The sequence below is a fragment of the Pristis pectinata genome, chromosome 23 (assembly GCF_009764475.1).
Source record: "Pristis pectinata isolate sPriPec2 chromosome 23, sPriPec2.1.pri, whole genome shotgun sequence".
In the NCBI taxonomy this organism is placed as follows: domain Eukaryota; kingdom Metazoa; phylum Chordata; class Chondrichthyes; order Rhinopristiformes; family Pristidae; genus Pristis; species Pristis pectinata.
In genome coordinates, this window is record NC_067427.1 from 16,121,975 (window position 1) to 16,140,510 (window position 18,536).

The 18,536-nt window shown below is 38.7% G+C and overlaps 1 protein-coding gene across 1 annotated transcript in view; it reads left to right on the forward strand.

Moving 5' to 3' along the window:
* col27a1b (collagen, type XXVII, alpha 1b) overlaps window positions 1–18,536 on the forward strand; it is a 425,030-nt gene that overhangs the window by 380,016 nt on the left and 26,478 nt on the right. The window contains exons 43-50 of the mRNA XM_052036787.1: window positions 596–652; window positions 2,155–2,208; window positions 3,016–3,069; window positions 3,366–3,419; window positions 8,638–8,691; window positions 9,627–9,734; window positions 11,926–12,033; window positions 15,865–15,972. Of these exons, the coding sequence (XP_051892747.1) occupies window positions 596–652; window positions 2,155–2,208; window positions 3,016–3,069; window positions 3,366–3,419; window positions 8,638–8,691; window positions 9,627–9,734; window positions 11,926–12,033; window positions 15,865–15,972 (597 nt within the window). The remainder of the gene's footprint in view (window positions 1–595; window positions 653–2,154; window positions 2,209–3,015; window positions 3,070–3,365; window positions 3,420–8,637; window positions 8,692–9,626; window positions 9,735–11,925; window positions 12,034–15,864; window positions 15,973–18,536) is intronic.

Sequence of the window (18,536 nt, forward strand, 5' to 3'; positions counted from 1 at the left end):
CCATAATATGGGGTGTTTTCAGTCAATGTCCATCGTGATTTTAAATTTCTCTGTCAGGTTTCCTCTTGATCTTCTCTGCTTCAGAGAGAATAATCTCAATCTATCCACTAATGTATTTCCTGCTGGAACTCATCTCTACCCTCACAAAACCTTTACATCTTCCTAAATTGAATGCAGTCCAGCTGGAGTCAAAAAGTAGGATATTTTGTAGAAATTAGTGAATTTTTTTCTTTTGTGGTAATGTTACTAAGGTAGATATTAATACCCCAAAAATCTTTACTTAATTCTGAGCTTAACAACACTGGTATTAAGTAATGTTATCTATAAATCTAGCTACAGTGTAGCGACAGCCTGCCAACTCTTAAGTGATTCATGGGTTTAGGTTCAATCATCAGTGAACCTGTACCAGTAAAAAGCCAAGTTACTGGAAAAAGACTCTTGGTTTTATTTTCTGTACTTTGTCTTGTTTATTCTTTTATTGCCACAGTAATCAGATCATTAACACTTCATTGGAGTTTAAGTTAGACCTACTTGTAAGTCCCGTTTTCTGGAGTGTACTAAGAATGTTGTTGACAGAATTTTTCTTGTGCTTCAGGGTGAACAAGGGGATGATGGGAAGGTGGAAGGACCATCCGGTCCACCCGGTGACAGGGTAAAATATTATTGTGAATACCTTAGGACCATTGAAACTGCTTCCTTAACTGATTATGACGACTTCTAACCATTGTCTGCATGTTGGCATGTTTTCTAACTTTCCTTTAACTCCAATGTTTCTCAGCTTGTAAGAAGTCCTTACTTCTTAAGTTTAATGGTGATGGCCACAGTGTAACAACCATAAACTTCCCCACTGCCATTGTTTTTATATTTATACTGCTTCTGGTTTGAGACTCCCTGCACTGCCTGAGGAAGAATACTATATATAGGCCGGATGCACCATGTGAGGGCCCCAGAAACGGACATTGCAGGCTGGATCAATCTGCCTGTATCCCACGCCTCTCACTTCCTTCCCTCCAGAGACAGGAAATAGTTGAGATATTTACCTGAAATTCCCCTCATTTTGGAAGGGAAGGTCATGCCTTGCAAATATCAATGGCATAATAAAAGAAACAAATTACCTCAGCATCAAGAGGCAAAAGCAAGCCACAGTTCTGGCCTGACACAGTTATGCCATGGATCAAGGCCATGAATTTCAGCCCAGTGCTTGAGAGTATTGTGTAATTGCTTATGTATCCAGCAAATGGAGCTGAGTCATGAAGGGCAGTCCTGTTGCTTATTTTGGTATGCTTTTGGCTGAGTGATTCTAATCATCATGGCCTGAGAATACTTAGCCTTCCACTACATTCCTGCCAGAGTATTAGTGGGAGTACACTAAAGGAATGCTAAGTTTGGGGTTTTGATATCTATCTCTCAGCCAACAGCATACCAAATACAGGATAGGCACATCCAATGCAGGGCACAGATCCATGTTCTCGATACACAGAAAGTTATATGATAACTTGAACACTGAAATTACACTCTTCACCGAGTTAAAATTAAATAGGTTATTGCCTCCATTAAAGTAATGATGAAAGCAATAGTAGGCAAACTTCTTGACAGCCATATGCAAATACAGGCCCTACATCTGCATGCAATTGATGTAACCTAATACAAGCTGCATTATAAGTCAAAGCCACGAGATGTTCTTCAGAATGACGATAACTTCTGCAGAGAACCACAAAGACAATTCAGTTTCCAGTCATTAAATTGTTACCAGAGTGCTCAAGTTAGTGCAGATTCAACTCTCAGCAGATGTTTTTAGGTAAATTTCAAGAAAAGTTTTCATTAATTTCCAGCTTTAAACAACATACTTAACTCTTGTCACTTTGCACCAGATTTTTGTCAATTATCAAAGTAATAATGTGTTTCTGATTTCTCTCTGTAATACTGTCTCAGTTAATAAAATAAAGAAACAGTATCTGCAACTTGTGTAGAATCATCACTCTGAAAATCAAACCAAAATAAGAATTAGAACACATAAACATGAAGGTTCATATTAGAGGTAGTAAAGTTAAATAGAAAATATCTGCAGCAGGGCAGATTTTCCGCAGCTTTATCCACAATCTATGTAAAAGAAGAACAAAGTACCTAACTAACTGAAGTGAATCTTTTTTGTAGGGTCCTACTGGGGATCGGGGAGACAGAGGCGATTCTGGAGATCCTGGTTATCCTGTAAGTTATCTACCACTTCCCTCAGCATCAATGTGTACTCCCTGTATTATTAAAGGGATCTTCTGTGTTTTATTTCAGCAGTAATTATCACACTTGGCTCAGTTTTCTTTGATATAATTAGCAATTAAGCTTCTACTTGGATTCAAACAATTTGCGATAGTGTGCCTTAACTATTGAACTGCAAATGCTTTCATCCATCAGTGGACAATACAGTAGCCCAGAACTCAGATCGCAAAGCATTCTTTTTTTTTAATGCTGCACAATCCAATATCAATTTTACCCAGATTAATGATCATTCCATGATGAAATCACAAGTGTCTTGGAATTGGACAGGGTATACAAAAATTGACCTGTGATTGATAGGGAGGAGGAAAAAATTCAATATCAGCAGGATATTGATGGCTTGTTTGGTGGAAAAGTGACGAATGGAATTTACTCCAGAGAAGTATGAGGTAATGCATTTGGGAAGATCCAGTGAGGCAAGGCATGCAATAAATAGGAGGACATTGAAAGGTGTGGATGCACAGAGGCTCCTTGAAGTGCATGTCCACAGATTCTTTAAAATAACAGGGCAGGTTGAAAAGATGTTTAAAAAGGCAGACCAGATGATTTATTCATAAACTGAGGCATAGAATATGAGACAAGGAGACTATCCTAGAATTGTACACACTGTCACCAGAACAGTGCACAATAAACAAATGTGATGCTACTTGGGTGCTTGAATTTAAAACACTCCAAATACCCTTCATATTATAGATTGCCTAGATATTAGCACCACAATCATTGATGGACGTGTATTTCCTACAGGGTCAGGAAGGCCTGGATGGTGAGAGAGGGAAGCCTGGGCAACAAGGTTTACCAGTAAGTACATTTTAAAACTTCATAAAAATTGACATGTTGCAGACATTACATAAATGCTCCGAAAGATTAAAATTTCATTTTTTAAAAATTGCCAGTATTTCTTAATTCTGTCCACCAAACCTCAAATGTTGAATCACTTACATGATTGTGCAGTGGGGGGAGAATTTGTCTGGATGGGAAGGGCAACAATAAGTGATTCCACATAAAGGAGGATGGCTTTTACGTTGTAGAAATGCTGGCTTGCATTAGAAATAGAATTACAGATAATACCTTAATTATTTGTTTTGCATTTCTAGGGTAATCCCGGACCTCCGGGTCAACCAGGTGTAAAAGGATCTAAAGGTCAAGAGGTAGGTAACTTTTTGCCCATGATAAGTAATATTTCATATAGCCAATGATGTAGAATCAAAGAAATCAACAAGAACAAAGCAATGTAGCCCACTGTACTTACTCATGTTCCATATATTTATTTTCCTTCCTTTTAAAATAGAGACTTAATTCTGTTTTGTGATAATGTATATTTTGCCTCAGCATTTACTTGTAATAAAGTATTTCACATTCTATTAATTTTCTGTGTGAAAAGAGTTTTTCCAATTTTTGCTTTCTCTTCTAGTAATAATTCTCAGTCTGTCCACTGTAGTTAACTAGATCTACCCATCAGCTGAAGATATTCAAAATGATTAAATACTTTCAATTTTCCAGTAAAAAAGTATGTTTTAAATATTCCCTCGTAACTATAACTTAGAGTAATCTTAGTCAATTTTTACCATACCTTTTACATCATACTAATATACTCTATAATGGGGTTGTCAGTTATTGGCAGCTTTCCATCGCATTGGTGGTCAAGTTTGCATTGGAGACAGAACTGAACAGTACTTCTCTACTTCTATTCATTTCTCTGAAGACCTATGTGTCTATACTCTAAATATCACTGTATTTGCATTTTATCTGGCTACTTGGAGTATATTGCTATTCTTAATCCTTTATCTCACACTTCATGGTTACACATACCACTACATTTATTATTCATATACTCCGACCACCAGCGTGTCCAAGTACTGCATGCTCTTGCTTTCGGCCTCATGGTTTACCATATGTACAACTTTGGAATATATCAAATTATTATCATTATTTGTTATCATCATCATATTTGTGCCTTGATCCAAATCATTTATACAAATGAAAAAATGCTGTCAGAGTGGGTTGTGAAGAGGCTTCATTTGGGATATTGATAGGCTAAGAGAGTAGGCAAGGACATGGTAGATGGAAGGCAATGTGGGAAATTTTGATGTCATCAATTTTGGTGGAAAAATAAAACTTATTTTTTAAATGACTAAAGGAAATATATGCCAGTCAATGATAAAGGTGCCAGTTTTAAATATAAGAAGAGTGAGAATTTATTCCAAGGAGCCAAATACAATGCAAAAACAGAGATAATTAGCATGCAAACATATCAGTCTTCAAAGAAATGAGTGAAAGTAGAGAAATTCTGTTCAGTTTGGACTCCAACAAACTGGTGAAAGATGTTGTTGTTCAAATGGACCTGGGTGTCGCACACAAATCACTGAAAGTTAACATACAGGTCGTGCAAGCAATTAGGAAGGCAAATGGTGTGTTAGCCTTAAATGCAAGAGGATTTGAGTACACAAGTAAAGAAATCTTACAGGAATTATAAGATCCTGGTAAGACTGGACATAGATTATCGTGTCTAGCCTCTCTATACAAGGAAGGATACACTTGCAATAAAGGGAGTCCAAAAAAGGATTACATATAACGTGAGAAGTAACAGAACCAACACTGACCCCTGGGGAACACCACTAGGCACCGGCAGCCAACCAGAAAAGGCCCCCTTTATCCCCACTCTTTGCCTTCTGCCAGTCAGCCAATCTTCTATCCATGCTACTACCTTTCCTGTAATGACATGGGCTCCTATCTTATTTAGCAATCTCATGTGTGGCACCTTGTCGAACGCCTTCTGAAAATCCAAGTAAACATCTACCAACTCTCCTTTGTCTATCCTGCCTGTTACTTCCTCAAAGAATTCCAACAGATTTGTCAGGCAAGTACTCCCCTTAAGGAAACCATGCTAACTTCGGCCTATTTTATGAGCTTCCAAGTACACCATAACCTCATCCTTAGTAATGGATTCTAACATCTTACCAACCACTGAAGTCAGCCTCCACAATCTCTTCAGCTCCCTCTTTCAGAACCCTGTGGTGTAGTCCATCCAGTCCAGGTGACTTATCAACCTTCAGGCCTTTCAGCTTCCTCAGCACCTTCTCCTTAACAATAGCAACTACACTCACTTCTGCCCCCTGACTCTTTTGGATTTCTGGCATGTTGCTGGTGTCTTCCACAATGAAGACTGATGCAAAATACTTATTCAATTCATCCGACATTTCTTTGTTCCCCATTACTACCTCTCCAGCATAATTTTCCAGTGGTCCAATGTCCAGTCTTGCCTCTCCATTACTCTTTATATATCTGAAAAGAACTTCTGGTATCCTCTTTTATATTATTGGCTAGCTTACCTCCATATTTCATCTTTTCTCCCCTTATTGCTTTTTTAGTTGCCTTCTGTTGGTTTTTAAAAGCTTCCCAATCCTCCAGGTTCCCACTAATTTTTGCAACATTGTATGCTTTCTCTATTGCTTTTATGCTGTCTTTGGCTTCCCTTGTCAGCCACGGTTGCCTCATCATCACTTTAGAATGCTTCTTCTTTGGGATGAAATGATCCTGCATCTTCAATGGCAGGAGTTTCTGGGAGTAATTTGGAAGAGGGGCAGAAGTAAAGATAGTCACTATTACTAAGGAGAAGGTGCTTGGGAAGCTGAAAGGACTGAAGGTAGATAAGTCACCTGGACCGGATGGACTACACCCTGAAAGAGGTAGCTGAAGAGATTGTGGAGGCTTTAGTAGTGATCTTTCAAGAATCTATCACTAGAATCAGAAATGGTTCCGGAGGACTGGAAGATCACAGATGTCACTTCACTCTTTAAGAAAGGAGGGAGGCAAAAGACAGGAAATTATAGGCCAGTTAGCCTGACTTCAGTGGTTGGTAAGATGTTAGAGTCCATCTATTATGATGAGGTTTTGGGGTACCTGGAAGCTCATGATAACATGGGCTGAAGTCAGCATGGTTTCCTTAAGGGGAGATCTTGCCTGACAAACCTGTTGGAATTCTGAGGAAGTAACAGGCAGGATAGACAAAGGAGTCGGTAGGTGTTGTTTACTTGGATTTTCGGAAGGCCTTTGACAAGGTGCCGCACACGAGGCTGCTAAACAAGATAGGAGCCCAGGGTATTACAGGAAAGGTAGTTGCATGGATAGAAGATTGGCTGACTTACAGAAGGCAAAAAGTGGGAATAAAGGCGGCCTTTTCTGGTTGCTGCCGGAGACTAGTGGTGTTCCCCAAAGGGTCGGTGTTGGGTCTACTACTTTTCACGTTATATGTTAATGATCTGGATGACGGAACTGATGGCTTTGTGGCCAAGTTTGTGGATGTTACAAAGATAGGTGGAGGGGTAGGTAGTATTGAGGAAGCAGGGAGTCTGCAGAAGGACTTGGACAGGTTGGGAGAATGGGCAAAGAAGTGGCAGATGGAATACAGCGTAGGGAAGTGTACGGTCATGCACTTTGGTAGAAAGAATAAAGGCGTAGACTATTTTCTAAACGGGGAGCGAATTCAGAAATCAGAGGTGCAAAGGGACTTGAGAGTCCTAGTGCAGGATTCCCTGAAGGTTAACTTGCAGGTTGAGTCAGTAATAGGGAAGGCAAATGCGATGTTAGCATTCATTTTGAAAGGACTAGAATATAAAAGCAAAGATGTAATGCTGAGGCTTTATAATGTGTTGGTCAGACCACGTTTGGACTATTGTGAGCAGTTTTGGGCCCCATATCCAAGGAAGGATGTGCTGGCATTGGAGAGGGTCCAGAGGAGGTTTACAAGAATGATCCCAGGAATGGACAGGTTAATGTATGAGGGACGTTTGATGGCTCTGGGCTTGTACTCGCTGGCATTTAAAAGGATGGGAAGGCAGGGGAGGGATCTCATTGAAACTTTCCGAATATTGAAAGGCCCGGAGGCAGTGGACGTGGAGAGGATGTTTCCAGTCGTGGGAGAGTCTAGGACCAGAGGGCACAGCCTCAGAGTAGAAGGATGTCCCTTTAGAACAGAGATGAGAAGGAATACATTTAGCCAGAGGGTGATGAATCTGTGGAATTCATTGCCACAGACGGCTGTGGAGGCCAAGTCATTAGGTATATTTAAAGCGGATGTTGATAGGTTCTTGATTAGTAAGGGCATCAAAGGTTACGGGGAGAAGGCAGGAGAATGGGGTTGAGAGGGAAAAATAAATCAGCCATGATCAAATGCCGGAGCAGACTCGATGGGCTGAATAGCCTAATTCTGCTCCAATGTCTTGTGGTCTAATCACTGCAAACCAGCACCTCGTGTCTGCACTATTGAAAGGAATAAAGTGTTGTTATTGTAAATAGTAGTGTTGTTAGCAGATTAGTTATGATAATCAGCATCCCTCGTATTCAATGCACCCCCATCTCATGGTATAAGATATCCACAGCATTACTATATGTAACACTTAAGTCGTACCTGTATAGTAAAGAAACCCACCTTCCATTCTTCATTTGTACCCTGCAGAGCAAATAAGAATTTTACAGATTTTCAAAGAAACAACAATATTAAGAATAATGCAGCACCTTTAATATGGGGAAATGTCCCTCAGTTTTCCAAAAGATTAACATAACAGATGGTAAACAGGAGTGAGGGAAAGAAAATCCTGTTGAGTAGCTGATGACCAGTAGGTCATTTTTATTTTTTTTTAACTCCTGCCTTGTTTTACAGCAATAGGCAAACATAGATCCCCTCCCAATTTCCACCTATTAGTCTTGCAAGAACAAGTAAAATTTGCCAATGTGGGTAAATCAAGTCAATGTAAGATGACTGTGGCAGGAACCACTGAGTTATAAGAACAATCCAAATCTATTAGAAACTAGCCATAATTGGATACTCACTAACATCTAGGATTTTTAAAAATAAAATGAAATGCTACACTCTAAAGTTAAACACCCTGTTACTCTATGTTGCAAGTAGAATATTACTGTTTCATTTGCTGTTTCTGTGGATCAACTGCATTTTTTTATATCCCTTTTTCTGACTGCAGAATTTTCATTAGTCTGGAATTCAGCTGTCAGCATATGCATTGTAACCACAGTCCTTCTAGCAATGTAGTCACAGTGGGAAAGAAATGCACCTCTATTTGCTAGGGCTAAACAAGTGTCTGTGTGTTTTACTCTGTTCCTGATAATTGATTGCATTGATGGCAATGGAACCAAATTTCAAGAGGAGACTACAACAGATAGCTGGTACTCTAGTGCCAGATTAGCACTATTGACCGAAGATAAATTTATAAGCCAGGAACTTCAAACCTATTCTCTTGTGACCAGAACTGCAAAACAAAAACAAAGGTAAACATGTGATAAAGCTGAATTCTACTGTGCAACATGACATCAAACTGTCAAAACTCAGTTCAATATTTTTCATTTTTACAGGGACGTAAAGGAAAAACAGGTGTCCGAGGCATGCGAGGAAGCCCAGGCCCACCTGTAAGTGTTTTACATGTGTACAGTGTTTACAGTGTATTAATGCTTTACTAAGGCATCACCTAACTTAAGCTAATAGACTTTTTATACTTCTTTAAGACATATAAAGCATCTCATTTAATCCCATCAGTGAAATGTTTTACTTAAGTAGTTGACTTTTTTCCATTGGTGCCAGTGCTCTGCACCTCATTGCTGTACTCCCGGGACACAGTTGGCTTGGTTCAGAGAGTCTGCTGCAGAAACAGGTGAGTCTGGGATCTGGGATTGTGAGGGCAGACTCCAAGCCCCAGAAGTGCCTGAGAGACCAGAAATCCCAGGAACAGATGAAATTGAGGCTCAATATCCTCAGGGCAAGAGGGAGGCCAGAGGTCCAAGAAACAGCTGAAATGAAGGCTACAGCTCTGGGATGCATTCAAGTCTGGAAAGTCAGCAATCCTGGGAGCTCCCAGTCAATAAACTGTGAGAGCATCTGAGAGGGAGGTTGGAGACCCCAGGAGTAGGAGCACGTTGGACAATCCAGTGCTTTGCATCAGATGCCAGATATTGCAGGATCCACATTTTCTGCAATATTGCAATTTGGTGGGGCCTTACCCATTTCAACACTAACTAGGATCCAAACTATTTTATTGACTACAATGCTTGATATGCCCTGAGGATGTGATTAGTCTGCCTTAATAACAGTAAATATAATTATTTTCCAATAGTATGGTACATCGAAAGAGAAAAAAATGATATCTATTTATACCATGCCTTTCACATACCTTGCAGAATGTTCCAAAGTGTTTTTTTTCAAAAAGTAGTTTTGAAGTACAGTCCCTCTTGCATTGAAAGAACATTCTATAGTATGGAAATGAATATTATGTACCATACATTCTTATGTTGTTGCAATCTAAAAATTTTAAAACTTAACTAATGTTATTTTTGTTTTTAACACTTAGGGTCCAGTTGGGCCTCCTGGTCCGAGGGGTGTTGTTGGCCGGCAAGGTCAAGAGGGTGCTCCAGGTTTGGATGGAATTCCAGGAATCGATGGCAAACCAGGAATTACAGTAAGAAGAACCTTCTGATAATAATAAAAATATCTGTATTGGCATCTCTAAGATATTGATTTAAGTAATCATCCCTGTAGAAATCTTGCTCTGTAACAGTAATATTGCACAGCTCTGAAAGTAATAAACCACACACCTGTGCACTTTATAAGCTATACTACCACTGCCTAGCACATAGTCTATCCATCAAATAATTGCAATCCAATACATTGTTATTACTAATGAATAATATTTAAAAGTAAAGACTCACTCCCAAACTGTTCAGTTAATAAATCCTGTTAGTGCCACTGTCCACAAATAATATTGAGATCATCTGTAATCTAATATCTGCTTCGTTAGCCACCACTATATTGCCTAACCCAGCTGATGAAACTTGATGGTTGGTGATAACAGCAATGCCTTCTGTGATAACTGCTTTTTTACATTTAATTATAATATTTATCATAGCAGAGGTGCAGGCAAAATACCAAACATCATATATGTAGTAGTGAAATGTCCCAGGAATTGGTTTGAGCATGGCCCATTTTTACAGACACCATCAGGTCTACTGATACAGTATGGAGGGGAAGAAGCACCTGCACAATTCCCCAGAAGTGTGTCACCTTACAGTATGGAAGAAGAAGATAGTAGGTGTCCTTTGCCCAAGCTTCCAGCAGGAATTAAACTTAATGAATATACAATTAAGAGATTATGTACCTGTTTGTGGTACCTTGTGCAAAATTGTTTCACCCAAGTTATGTACTCAGGCCCAGAATTAATTCTGCACTTACGAGGTTTTCTTTATAACTGGAGAGCCAATTTTTAATCCCACCTGTCACGTACTGCCCTTGATATCCTCCTCCCCTTCATGCCCACAGTCCACAGCCATCGCAGTCCACAATGAACATGTAGGTCATGGAAGCAATTGGTAAAGGATTTAATACTATGAATGCTATTAGTTTTTAATGGTATGTAGCAGTTTTTGGGGGAAGACAGCTTTTTCTTAGGCAATAGTATTTACCAAATTATTCATTCAATGTAAGACATTACATGCATGAACTTCCAGCATCTCCAGAGCCTCGTCATCCAGGTTGGATCAAAAGATCAGTAGCCAAGATGGGGTTATTGGTCCCATGGAATCTCTTTCATGTAAAGGAATTTCCTTTGAAACAGTCAAGTAATCAAGATGCTAACAGTATTCACATATTGGTTGAAAATGAAGTATTGGTCTGCTTTTACTACAGACTCTTTTCACACGTGATGTACATTTCTGCCAAAGTCAACAAATTTAAATGTAGCCCAACCATCAAAAGTACCATCATTGTAACTAACCTCTGATAATAAAGACATTTTTGTTTTCTGTACATTGTGATCCCCTGCTGTCATCTATTTCACCTGTAATGAAGAGAGCAAATGTTCTTTTTGACTCAGCTTAGTTAAGATAGCAAGCAATTTGATAAAGCTGTCAAAATAAAAAGGATATTAGCCCTCAAGATTTTAAAACAATGGGCCCTGCTTTATGAGTGCTGCTGAGACAGTGAAGCTATAGAAGAGATTTACTAAATTTGCAATAATGCTAGGAAGTTTTAGTCATAAGATATTAGAGAATGAATGTGTTTTCATTGACACAGAACAGATTAAAGAGCAAACTGAATAAGACGTACATAATCATGAGGTGAAATGAATGAATTCAGGATTGCACATTACATTTGTCAGTTATTATATATTCCCAGATCCTTTTCTTTTAGTATAATAAATTACAACTTCAATTGCATAACAAATCACAATGGTTTTAGAATTTGACTCATAGAGTAATACAGCACAGAAACAGGCCCTTCAGCCCAACTCGTCCATGCCAACCAAGTTACCCATCTAAGCAAGTCCCATTTACCACATTTGGTCCATATCCCTCTAAGCTTTTCCTAATCATGCACCGGTCCAAATGTCTTTTAAATGTCGTTATTGTTTCTGCCTCAACCGCTTCCTCTGGCAGCTCATTTCCATATATGTAATACCCTCTGCGTGAAAAAGTTGCCCCTCAGATCCCTTTTAAATCTTTTCCCCTTTCACCTTAAATCTGTGCCGTCCAGTTCTTGATTTCCAATCCCTGGGAAAAAGACCGCGTGCATTCACCCTACCTATGCCCCAATTAGCGGACAAATAGTTTATTTTGCTTAAGCTTGTTAACGTGCAACTTTTCCTCATACTTTAGGGAGAACAGGGAGATGATGGGAATGTGGGATTGATTGGTGCATCTGGGGCACGTGGTCGTGTTGGAGTACCCGGATTGCCTGGATCTCAGGGACCCCCTGGCTTTAAGGTGAGCAGGTTTGAGAATTCCAGGGTCTCAGTTCAGTAGCCTAAAATAGTCCTGTACAATAACCTGATCATTAGAAAGACAGATTGTTCTTTAAAGATGATCTGTTCATGCAATGCAGAAGAGCATTATCCATTGAGGTGAAGTATGATCTCATTAGCCAATGAACTGGTGTAACACTGGAGTGAGGTGACATTAATACAGTAAAACTCTGATAATCCTGCATTCTTGTATCTTTGGTGATGTTGGACTGACAGATTTTCTGGACCTTTGCAGGTTATTTCTATTAAACCTCAACATCTTTTAAAATCATTTTATTTTAAAAGTTATACAGTTTGATAAATTTTCCAGCAAACAAGGTGGGTTAAAAGGGAACAGAGGAATTAGAGCCCCAGTAAGTTGAAATGGAGCGAGGGAACCAGGCCCAGGTGAGTGGAAAAGGAGTGTGGCAAACATTACCTGCCACAGATACCAAACAGTGGGTTTTCCAAATAGTCAGATAGTAGACTATCGGAATTTTATTGTACTCTGGAATGAGTTGTCACTCTGCTAGAAAGACACAATATATAATGCCTTATGTTGCATCTTGCTTTATGTTTGTTTTAGAAAGCCATTGTTTCCTACACCTTTTCAAATCTCATCTTGGGTCTGTAGTGACACCATTGACTCTACTTAACCTCCCCTACTGCAAATAATTAGGAAATGTGCTACTTCAGTTGATATTTTAAAGAGCATTTACGGTATGAATTAGTGTTTTGATTAAATTGGGAAGTAGCGATATTTTAATGCACCTTCAAGTTATGAGATTTATAACTTCAGTCTGAGCTTCAATAGCAAGGTACTTACTTTCAATGGTTCAACTAGTCTCCTGTTAGGTCGGTTTGCTGTATTAATGGCAGTAATGAAATATTGCAAAATTATTGAAGTGCATTAAAACATTGTTTCTTCTCAATTTAATCAAAACACGATTTCAAAAATATTCCTAAATATGTTTTAGGAACCAAGTCAATCTGTGTATTAGAAGCATACATTGCTTTGCCTCTGCTAAATGAATTATGTGACTGAGATCCTCACTGAATTCAGTCTGGTGTTTGGTTCATTCTTTCCGCAGACAACACCTGTTATCCCCAGGTGATCACGTAAGCATGTACTGACCAAGCCTGAGTAAAAAGCTACATGATTAATTTAGTCTCTAATACTTGCTAAATTTCTGGAGATTAAATGAGTTAGAGTCTCTTGTTAACATCTATCCTTTGCATTGTATCACCTGAGTTATTGCTTAAAAATTCCTTGCATTTATATTGTCTAGTCAGATTAGTCAAAATGATGGGATAATGGAGTTACTAAAGGTTTGAATGAGTTAGCACCCTTTGTAACTTAGTAGCTGGTACTGCCTCCTGGATGGACCAGATTTCTACTGATGCAAATAATGGAATCTAGTCATTTTCCATTCACACTTTTAATCACCCTACGCTTGCATGTCAGTTCAATGAATGCCCCTATTTTTGATTTAAGTTAAAAACTTCTTCTAATTTTGGAATTAACTTACTATATAACCCAATAAAGCTGTCACGATATTCCAGACAAAACTTTCAGCCTCTCAAATTTGAGAAAATTTAATCCAAAAATTGATATACCTTCTGAATAAAGCTTCTGTAATAAAATTGGATATCTTATCATAATTAACACATAAGATTTTTTTGTATTTAAATGAGACCTCCTCCACCTATTTTCAAATGATTTCCTGAAATCCTACTCCTTTGGGCAAATCTGTCAAATTAAATCTAAAGCTGAATGTATGCTCACGATAAACAGCGATCATCCTGACAACTCAAGCTGTCAAAAGAAATTTTAGTGAAATGGGAAGCAGTTTACATCAAAATGACTTGACATATTTTACTATTTAAAAGTAAAAATAAATAAAATTCCATGTGCACCAAGCAAATTCTGCACACCATTTGATTATCAGGCTGCACTGCCAATTCGGAGTTAGAGAAAATGAAAATCAAAAACTGCAGGTGCTGGAAATCTAAAACAAAAACAGAAAATGCTGGAAACACTCAGCAGGTCAGTTGGCATCTGTGAAAATAGAACCAGAGATAGTGTGCCAATTCCAAGACCCTTCATCAGAAATGGGAAAAAAAGAAAATAGGTTAGTTTTAAGTTGCAGAGGTGGTGAGGGAGGGATGGTTAGGACAACATGAAAATCTCTGACTGAGGCAAGGATTGCCATGAAAGTAAGTTGTAGAGGTCATCGGGTTAATGGGCGGAATTGGAGAGAAAAAAAAACAAAAGATAGGAAATGATGGTAGTGAGAGATCGAGAACACAAACATAGCAACAACATTTACTGTATTTTGTGGCAACACAACCCTCAGTCCTTCCGGCTTCCCCAGTGCTAGTGTTGTCCTATTATACTGTGTCCCACAGAAAGTAACACATCTCCATGTGTCCCTGTGGAGGCAATTAGCAAAGTGCACCCACACAGTGAAGTGCGTTTAATTCCTCAGCACAATGCTTTTTTAAAGCATCTTAATAAACAATTGCAATAATAATGTTGTAAAATAAATTGCAGCTGTAGATCCTTTTGCCACAAGAATCAAACATAGCTTCAGAATATTTTATAAATAATTATTCTGTATCATCATTTGGCTCCAGCAAGAGAATCACTTACATCATGTGCCCAATCCAAGTACCAAGCTTTGGTACTGAAGTGCCTGTCAAAATTAAGTGAAAGTAAACTGAAGTCTGCCAGTCACATCTATAATTAATGCTCATTCTCTTTGAGAGTAATTGTGTAAATGAAGTTATCCATTCTGAGACTGGTGGATATTGGAATCTTTTTTGATTGTTGTAAGATTAGAGGCAGCACTCTGTTGATTTAATACATCATGTTACAGTAAGAGCTGTTCTTTTCTGCGTTGGACTGATGCACCTACTCTTGGACCTTGTACTTGATTAGCATATCAGACCCAGTCTCCATGAGAACCCCACTAACAGGCTGCACCAAAGCCACTCCACCTCTTCCAGATATAGAAGTTGACTGGACCCAATTGAGGAAGTGGTAAGGTCACACTTGAGAGGGTGACAAAATGGTCTGTGTGATCTGGCTGTGGAGAAGGACACCAGTCCCAGCATATCAGAGAGCATTGTGTAGAAAGGATAGAAGAGTACTTTGAAGCACACCATTGTCCATTATCTGTGCTACCACCAGGCCTAACTATTGAGAACTTTTGTACATGGCCTTACGATTTAAGGAAGGCCAAAACTAGTGCCAGACCAAACACCTCTCTATGTGATTTAATTCAATCAGTTTTGATTTTGTTGAGTGAGTAGCACAATGTCTTTATCCATACTCCTACATCATTCCCTGGGCTAAGAACATTGAAGAGGTGGTGAACAAAAAGAATATATTCAATCTTCAAAACACTGCTGGTTATTCTGTGAAGTGATGGAAACAGAAAGTGACTAATCAGTCCCTAAGCCTGCTCTGCCATTCAATCAGTACATGAATGTTTCAAATGCAATTATGTGCCTTAATGCCAGCCAAAAATCTATTGCTCAATATTGAAAATTTCAATTGACTCCACTGCCTTTTGGGAAGCAATTCCATTTAAAAGATATTTGTTTGGGACCATCTATTTTTGCTGTCTGAAAGTGAAATATTGTTACAACAGTAGAAGTAAGTCATTTTAAAGAATACTGAGATGTTAAACCTTAATTGTTAGTTACTGTTTGATTTAGAATAGCAGTAAGTTAAATGCCATACAGATAATGTGTAAGCTGTGATCATTTTCATTAAATGGATTTCTTTTATCCATTGTAATTGTCACAGGGAGAAAGAGGTTTGCGGGGTCAAGCAGGACCACCTGGAATAAAAGGAACAGAAGGAGGGGCAGGTCTTCCAGGGAAGAGAGGTGATCCAGGTTCCAAAGGTCAACCGGTCAGTTACACTTTTTTCTTGAGTTGTATTTCACTGAGATGATATCAGCTAAGTTTGACTGAGAATTATGGGAAATAAAAGCTGACTGTGATTTGGAGTGATGTCCAAAATTAATCAAGAACTAATTTTAAATTAGGCAGAAAATTGATGAGGAACTACTTGACCAACCATCCTACTCAGATTATCTGGTGTATATGATGTATTGCTTCATTTGATCAGATGGTATCATGTTTTGCCACTGCACATTTGCCATCATTGACTCATGACCGTCAATGTTCTGTGTCTTGAGCAACTATACAAAGTTAGAGGCACAAGTTTGTTAATTGATCTCTGCTGGGGAATTGACTAATTAAACAAGATTTTCACTCCTGCTCATTGCCTACTGACTTCTTTTGTATTCTGTGTGTGTGTTCGTGGACATTGGTGATGTCAGAATCAGGCTCAATTGAGTGGGAGTTGAGAGAATGACTTAGAAGACATCAGCATAAACAGCTAACTTTCAAATGTGCTGAAAATAAACTTCAGACTCACTATCTCTTCCAAGACCATGACAATGTCCCACCGCTTGCATCATCAGCTTTCACTAGCAAAGTGAAACAGCATACAGAGCCCCATACATGTGATTGAGAAATATCCAGTTACAATGAGTTGCACTGAAAGTATAGCACAGAAAATGGCTGTTTGGCCTAAGCCTCCCACAGCCTGCTTCATCCTCTTAATTATTCCTATTGTGTAGCCAATCACCTGCTAAAATTTGTTTAGCAGTGACCCAGGCTAGCAAGAAAACATAAGATTCAATCAGTGTCCGGCTCAGATCATGACTAAGATTTATGTTACCTGGAGTTATTCCAGTTTCTCTTCACAACCCTGCAAATAACCTGGAATTTCTTCAGAAACCACTCTGTTGATTTTCCAGTTGACTGGGCTTTTTGCTGACGTGATATTGAGTCTAAAATGCCTACCCAGATATTGATGTTCAAATATTATGCACATGATGGAAATACCTCATCAATCAGTTCCACTGTAACAAGGAATGCCTAGGTATTGCTGAGTAAATGCATCGTGATTTTGAAATAATTGAAAGATCGCTCACTTTCTGTAATCGACCCTTCCAAAATCTCTTTGGAATTCTAAAAGCTTTCTCTATGATGATGATACTTTCAAAATGGATTCCATAAAGATGAAGCCAATCAGTAAGTCCTCTTGAACTCTTTCAAAGTGATAATTGGCATAGAAGAGTGTAGGATGGCATACCTATGTGGATGGGGTATTAATAAAACTGAAAAATCTGATTTTGTAATGTAGATGTCCTGTAATAAATATCTCACAATTTGTTCCATCAATTATTTAAATCTAATATGAAACTGAATCAGTTATTTCTGAATGTATTTTACTGTCACCCCAATCCATAAGATATAGGAGCAGAATTAGGTGATTCAGCCCATCAAGTCTGCTCTGCCATTCAGTCATGGCTGATTTTTTTCTCTCAACCCCATTCTCCTGCCTTCTCTCCATAACCCTTAACCCCCTTACCAATCAAGAATCTGTTGATCTCTGCCTTAAATACACCCAATGACTTGGCCGCCACAGCACTCCATGGCAAGGAATTCCACAGGTTCACCACCCTCTGGCTGAAAAAATTCCTCCTCATCTCGCTTGTAAAGGGACATCCCTTTATTCTGAGGCCATGCCCTCAGATCCTAGACTCTCCTGCTAATGGAAACATCCTTTCCACCTCCCTTCTATCCAAGCCTTTTAGTATTCGATATATTTCAATGAGATCTCCCCTCATCCTTCTGAACTCTATAGAGGACCGGCCCATAACTATCAAATGATCCTCATATGTTAAGCCTTTAATTCTTGGGAGTTTTCTTGTGAACCTCCTCTGGAACCCCTTCAGGGCCAGCATATCTTTCCTTAGATACGGGGCCCAAAATTGCTCACAGTATTCCAAATGGAGTCTGACCACAGCCTCAGCAGTGCATAAGTAACTGCATTTGATCATTGCATAATTAGTCATCCAAACAAAATGATGGTGTAATAAAAACGTGTGAGAGGAAGTACTATTGAGGTTAACCTTCTGTTCAAAATCAGCTCAGTTTGAAATTCAGCATTATGTGTTCACCCAGTATGATTGAAGTGTCAAGCACAACTAGTATTATTAAAGTTCAGGTATAATCACATTTTCACCTGGTACTGATTTGCTTCATGGTACTGTGGGCTCCTATTATATGCAAGATTAAATAACAGGAACCATTTTTATGACATTGGAAATACAGCAGCAGATGTTGTGTAAATTGAAGTATAATTTGAACCTTATAAGGTACAAATTATATTCTAATATAACGTATCAAGGTTCAATGAAGCAATAGTAGAGAAATGTAATCTTATTGAGTGTGTGGGATAGGATCCATGAACTGAATTCTTGTTGGTATTGTAATAGAATACAGGACATAAATGAGACAGAGGTGGGGATGCAAAACTGTCAAATTTGTCACCTATCATACATCAGCCATATTCAGTTCTTTATAAGTCATTGGATGACTACTATGATGCTAACTGTT